This window comes from Clytia hemisphaerica, unplaced genomic scaffold (assembly GCF_902728285.1).
Source record: "Clytia hemisphaerica strain Z4C2 unplaced genomic scaffold, Clytia hemisphaerica genome assembly, whole genome shotgun sequence".
Lineage (NCBI taxonomy): Eukaryota > Metazoa > Cnidaria > Hydrozoa > Leptothecata > Clytiidae > Clytia > Clytia hemisphaerica.
In genome coordinates this window covers 585222-592346 of record NW_027104048.1, presented here as the reverse complement: position 1 = coordinate 592346, position 7125 = coordinate 585222, and the positions used below count along the sequence as shown (strand labels likewise).

Genomic DNA, 7125 nt, shown 5'->3' with positions numbered 1-7125 from the left:
TTTTAATCATACTAGAAAAATTTTCAAGTTTATAGTTTTTCCTTTCCATCTTTAATTTTATTTCCAATCGATATAAAAATGGTTTATGTAGCAGATAAATTCAAGTCTTTAATTCTAATTTCCTTAAATCCACGGTCGCTTCTTCTATCATAGAAAATATATAACTGCTCAAAGCTTTTAGTTTAAGAAGTGAAACCACGTACCATTTTTCAAAAAAGAAGCGCCAAATAAAATTTTCAGTAGTTTTACTTCGCTCAATACAATACAATATTCTTGTTGGATGTTAAAGTGCAGAAGATTTTACTGTCTCCAATGCACATGTATGGTGGCCCATCAGTTTCAAAAAGATTAAAAAATATTTTTTTGTTTTTTCTTGTTATTTTTTATTTTTTTTTATCTCAAGGCCCTCTTACACAGAGCAATAATGAATTAAGATAAGATAAGAATTTATTATTGTTGCATTTTCATACACGTAAAGATAACAATAATCAATATCTTTCTGTATTATATTTTCTAAATGTTTTTGATTTGATACACAGAGCAATAGTCCTCATTTACAATAATGGATGAGCAGGAGAAGGTTTGCGCTGCTGCTTGTGCAACTCTTGTGATCGTTTGTAGTGCTGAACTTTTGAAAAGAAAAGTGAAAAAAAGAAGAAACAGAACGATTTGGGTGAAGGAATGGCTTTTAAAAAGAGAAGAGAAAGGAGCTTATAATAATATCCTTAATGAGCTTAAACTCACTGATAGTGAAAACTATAGAAAATTTCTGCGAATGAATACTGCTACTTTCCAGGTAAGAACTAAAGAAATTATAAATTTTTTACCGAAGAAAGCATTTTATCAGAGGCTTTGATCGTTTATCATCATTCTTGTATAAACTTTTCAGATTTTTTTCCAATCTTTGCGACGTGTCTTAAATGGTCCACATTTCCTTTTACTAGGAGCTGCTTTCCCACATTCGACCGTTCATTACCAAACAAACAACACTGATGCGAAACCCTATATCAGCTGATCAGAAGCTTGCTATCACCTTGCGTTTTCTAGCAACTGGAGAGTCATACGAATCCCTTCAATACCAGTTTCGAGTACACGAAAGCACTATCAGCATTTTCATTCCTGAGGTGTGTGACGTTATATGGAAAACTTTGAAGGGAAGGTATATGTCTTTACCATCCAATGTCTTTACCATCCACCTTGGGATCCAATGAAGGTGAGATCTTAAACCCCAATGGGAGGGTCTCTCCAGATAAGATGGAACCTGATCAATCAAAATCAAAACCAACAAAACTTTTAAGATGTTCTAACTTCTTAAAAATCAGTACTTTTAACGTTCGCACACTAAGTGGACCAACACAACTTAATGAACTTGCACTCTCCATGTCTAATAACTCTATAGACATCATTGCTCTTCAAGAACATCGAATATTTCACCCTGACGATGATTTAATTTACGATTCTATTTCTTCCTCCCAACTTATCACCTCATCTGCAACAAAAAACACGGTTAATGCTTCTGTTGGAGGGATTGGCTTTCTTCTTTCATCTAGAGCAGCCAGCAACTTAATAAGAATTGAAAAAATTACACCTAGAATCGTGATTGCTGAATTTTCCAGCAACCCAGTTTTAACAGTAGTGTGTGCCTATAGCCCCCACAACAGTGCTCCCGAGGAAGATGTCGAGGAGTTTTATTCGTCACTTAAAAACTTGCTTAGCCATATTCCAAGGCATAATTTTCTCTCCATAGCCGGTGATTTTAATGCCAAACTTGCCTACCCTGATGTTCCTTTTTCATTTGACAAGGCTACAAATCGTAACGGTGAACACCTTTTAGATCTTCTACAAGAATTTGACCTTTTTTCCTCAAATAACTCCTTCATGAAATGTGCTAATCATCTCTGGACCTTCAAATATCCAAACGGCGATAAAGCACAGATCGACTATATTATTTTCCGGAAAAAATGGCGTAATAGCATACAGGACTCAAGAGCATATTCTTCCTTTGCTACTGTGAGTACTGATCATCGCATCGTATCTTCTAAGGTCAAACTTAGTCTTCGCTCTTCCAAACCTTCGAAACCTAATCCTTTAAAACAAATAGATTGGAAAAGAGCCTCTACAAATCCTGAAGTCTGTAGCATGTTTGGAATTGAGGTCTTTAACCGTTTCTCTACTCTTTTCAACGAAGAATTGACCAAAGATAATGTTGAGCTAGCGTATTCTTGTCTTAAAGATTCCACAGAAAAAGTTGCCCTAGAGCAACTTCCAAGAAAACAAAAACGAGCTAAATCAGACCCAAAAGAATGTCCCTTAGTCAAGAAAGCAAGAGAAAATCTAACAAAAGCTTCCTCTTTGTATAATGCAGCACCAACGCGGAGACGCAAGGAGCAACTTACCTCTGCCAAGATTAAACTTGACGAGGCCTACCTAGAGGCTCAAGTTTCTTTTATTGATACTCAGCTGAAGGACATGTCTGAGCAATTTTCCAAAAATTCTCATCGCGATGCTTGGAAAGTAGTACAAAAACTAAGTGGCAAGAACTCAAAACCGTCCATCCAGCTGAAAGGTGGCTCGGATAAAAAACGCTTAGATAATTGGTTACAGCATTTTAAAAATCTTTTAGGTAAAAAACCGGTGTTAGCAACAAATAACTTTCTTCCACGAGAGCAAATTTCTCCCCCTCTAGATATATCTACTTTTTCTTTTTCCATGGAAGAGTTGACAAAGGTCCTTTCCACAACAAAATCATGCAAGGCCCTCGGTCCAGATAACATACCACCTATTATCTGGAAGGACAGAAATTTTCATGATATCCTTTTAAAGCTTTGCAACCTCGCGTTTGAAGACAAAGTTTGTACAACACACTGGTTAAAATCGACCATCGTTCCAGTACCAAAAAAGGGAGACCTTAGTCTTGCCACAAACTATCGTGGTATCTCTCTTCTCCCAATCGCAGCAAAAATCTATAATAAGCTTCTTCTTAATAGAATACGGCTTCATGTTGAACCCATTCTTCGTAAAAATCAAAACGGTTTTCGAAGTGGTCGTTCTACTTTAAGCCAAGTTCTTGCTCTTCGACGAATCTTAGAGGAAGCTAGAAACTTCAATCTTGAAGCAATTTTGATTTTTGTTGATTTCAAGAAAGCCTTTGATTCGGTTGATCGCGACTTAATGTTTGATATTCTCTCTCTTTACGGCATCCCTCAAAAGATCATTGATGCCATAAAACTTCTGTACACTAATACAAAATCTTCAGTACAAACACCTGATGGTGAGACTTCAACTTTTTCTATTTTAGCTGGTATTCTCCAGGGTGATACCCTTGCACCATTTCTCTTTATTCTAGTTGTCGATTACCTTATGCGCGTTTCTGTTGATAAAATATCTAGCTGCGGTTTTCTTCTTCAACGTAGGCTTGGTCCACGTAATCCTGCCGTTCATTTAACAGATACAGACTTTGCTGACGACATAGCACTTATCAGCTCTACCCTAGAGGATGCACAAAATCTTCTAATTGCTCTTGAATCTGCTGCAAACTGTACAGGCCTATACCTCAATGAGTCCAAAACCGAATATTTGACTCTTAATGTTAACGAATCATCAGACATCTCTTCTTCTGAAAAAGACTTTAAAATTCGCAAAGGTTTAGCTTGGAGTGCATGCAATAAGCTGCATAGTATTTGGTCATCTTCCTTCATCGACCCTAGTCTCAAAGTTAAAATTTTCAAGTCAACTATTGAGCCAATTCTTATGTATGGTTCAGAAACCTGGTCCCTTACCAAAAAGTTTGAAAAGCAACTAGACGGTACCTATACCAGACTTCTGAGAAGGGTTAAAAATCTCTCTTGGCGTGACCATCCAACAAAACGTACCATATACGGTTCCTTGAAACCAATCTCTCTCCTCCTTAAAGCCAAGCGCGTTCAATTTGCTGGTCATTGTTTCCGTGCCTCATCTGAGGTTATTTCCTCCCTATTGCTTTGGAAACCTAAACGTGTGGCTCAGAGATCGAGAAAACTTACCTTTCCGGATGTGGTGAGCAGGGATACAGGCCTTGATCTTAGCGACCTGGGCACTGCCATGCGCAACCGCGACTCCTGGCGGCAGCGAGTGGAATCCATTGTCTCGACTGCGGTCGAGCAATGATGATGATGACCATCCAATCCTGCTGAATGGCTTAAGATCACGAAACAAGTAGAGGGTCGTTGGCAGTTCCCTAACTGTTTTGGGGCAGCAGATGGGAAACATATTGCAATTGCCCACCAGAAAGGGAGTGGGTCCGAATTTTACAACTACAAAGGTTTCTTCTCCATTGTTCTACTGGCACTTGTTGATCACGATTACAAATTCATTTTTGCAGACGTTGGCTGTCAAGGGCGTATTAGTGACGGGGGCGTTTACCGAAATTGTTCCTTCTATAAGGCATTAGAAAGCGGTAATCTGGGTATTCCTGAGCCAAGATTACTGCCAAGTTCTAACGATCCCAATTACATTAATCATGAATCAGTCCCTGTTCCCTATGTATTTGTTGGAGATGAAGCTTTTCCTTTGGGTATTCATTGTCTCAAACCTTACAGTCAACAAGGCCTTACACTTCGAAGTCGTGTTTTCAACTATCGTTTATCTCGTTTCCGGAGAGTTACTGAAAATGCATTCGGCATTTTGGCAAGTAGATTTCGAATCTTTTTGACCAAAATCCCACTTGATCCTGACAAGGCTGTAACGATCACACTTGCTTCACTTGTAATTCATAATATGCTTAGGGAACACTCAACCGACTCTTATACACCAGAGGGCTTTATCGACGAAGTCAACGAAGAAACCGGTGAAGTAACTGAAGGAGCATGGCGTGAGCAAAATTTAGCCGACTTGGCTTTCCTCGAATTGCAACGAAATAGAAGAAACAACGCGTATAACCGTACAGCTAGCCAAGTTCGAGAAATGTTTGCTGATCATTTTTTTGGACCTGGACAAGTTCAATGGCAGTGGAATATGATTTAGTATCAGATTAAAGATATTTTTAAGATTTTCAGAGGCAAAATCGCAGTCTTTGTAAATACAGCTACTATTATATTTTCTGATTTTTAAGTAAAAAGACATAAATTAAAACAAAAGATACTTTACTTTTCTTTTTTCAAATACAAAAGAAGCTATGCTAAGTAACAACTACAAGAACAAGTTAAAGTTTCAAAAACGTTTATTTAGTAATCATACGTTTTGACTAGCAATCATACGCTTATAGTTCAAGATAACTTGCTGGATCTCCAATCGCATGTTTGATTTCAAATCAGTCTCTGGAACTGTTCCTATCATCGATCTTATCAAGTCACAAAAATAGTCGTCTTGATCCTTTTGAACTTGGGCAGGTTTTTCTTTAGGTTGAGCAAGTTGACCCAATAAATTTGTAGCATTTGCCATTACTTGATGTAAGTTCTTAGTTTCTGCATCTTTCATCAATTTCAGTGATTTTGCTGAAGGTGCATTGTTTTCATTGTAGGCTGAAATATTAACTGCAGATGTACTGCCAGAACTACCAACCAAATCTTTTGGTGCATTGCTTGTTGTCTGACGTGGTGTAAACGAGTCTCGTAAAAAATGCAACGAGTCGAAAAATTTCCATGGAGAAACATATAACGTAGCTGTTCCTTTCCCAGTACCGTCTTTTGAGCCTTCGACCATCCTTCTCTGGGCCCCATAATAAGTTCTTAGATCAGTTAGCTTCTTATTCACCTGTTTGGACGTGGCAGTTATTCCATTTTCACCTAATTTTGCAGTGACACTATCGATTGTAATTTGACGTATGTCTCTGTTGTAATAAAGTTCGTGACTAGTGTTATAAAGACTTTCGTGTGTCTGCCAGAGATTGATTAAAACCATTACTTCTTCGTCACTCCAATCCCTCACATCAGCAGGGTTCTTGGGTGGTCGACCACGTCTTTTGGCTGGTGCTTTGACTTTAGCTTTTGCAGAAATTGTCCTGGCGTCTATTGTTGGAGTTGGGATAAGATTAGAGGCTGATTCATTGTCAGGGCGAGGTGGATATTCAGTAGAATAATTCTGCTCTTGTTGCTCTTCTAACGCGTACTGCATATCATCGAGTTGTTCAGGTGTGTAGATAGGAGATGGTAGTTCTCTTTGAGCTTCGTCCGACGCAGTCGTCATCGCAGGTGACAAAGGCTCCATTAATTCGCTGAAAGAAAAGAAAGATTTCCTGTAGAGATTTATTATCAGTAAATGATTATTGCTACATTTAAAGCTGCATACATAACCTAGGCTACATAGAATTTAGGTTTGCAGAAAATGCAAAATGAATTAAGATCAATCCACCGCATCAATAATTTCAATTTTATAGGACAAGACTTTGTGTCAGATAGTCAGGAGATTTTGCTAGAGATGCTTGGCTTGTCAGAATAAGCCTAATAAGGGGAATGCTTTACCTTTGCTGCTGTTGAAGGTTTGCTTTTCTCCTTTCCGCTAAAAACTGCTGAAACAATTGTTGAGTATACTGATCATTTCCTTCTTCCATTTTGACTTCTTTCGTCAGTTAAGGCTCTCTACATGCAGACTAACTACACATGAACTTCTGTCTTTATCACTTTTTAATAATTTCACAAAAAATACAACACAAAACACACTAGCTGCATGATCAAATGAATGGAATAGTTTGTTTACACAGCCAGATCGATAGATTTTTCTTCCTTTCTTTTGTTTTGAATATCGTAAGCTCGTCGATTATAATCAAACTAGTTTGATTATAATCGACTTCTCTACAATAATCGGAACAATGGGAGTTCGACGTCATCAAGATAATGATTTTATTATTTTAAACTTTGATACACGACACAATAAGATAAGATTATCGTTTCGTGATTATTTTAAATCTTATCTTAATTCATTATTGCTCCGTGTAAGAGGGCCTTCAGGCTCATTTTTAATTTTTTCTTTATTAAAAAAAATATTTATCTTCTTAAATTCTCGGCCCATCAGTTTCAAAAAGATTAAAACATATTTTTTCTTGTTATTTTTATTTTTTTTTTATTTCAGGCTCATTTTTAATTTTTTCTTTATTAAAAAAAATATTTATCTTCTTAAATTCTCGGCCCATCAGTTTCAATTTTTTTTTTC

General features: G+C 37.2%; 1 protein-coding gene across 1 annotated transcript; it reads right to left on the bottom strand.

Moving 5' to 3' along the window:
* Positions 1-5105: 5105 nt before the first annotated feature.
* Positions 5106-6182, bottom strand: LOC136811911 (uncharacterized). The gene has a single exon (XM_067068530.1). It carries the CDS (start codon positions 6160-6162, stop codon positions 5209-5211), a length of 954 nt encoding a protein of 317 aa, XP_066924631.1. The 5' UTR covers positions 6163-6182; the 3' UTR covers positions 5106-5208.
* Positions 6183-7125: the final 943 nt, after the last annotated feature.

What these genes read in the sequence shown, in the direction of transcription:
- LOC136811911 (XM_067068530.1), bottom strand. Translation starts at nt 6,162, where the DNA reads ATGACGACTGCGTCGGACGAAGCTCAAAGAGAACTACCATCTCCTATC.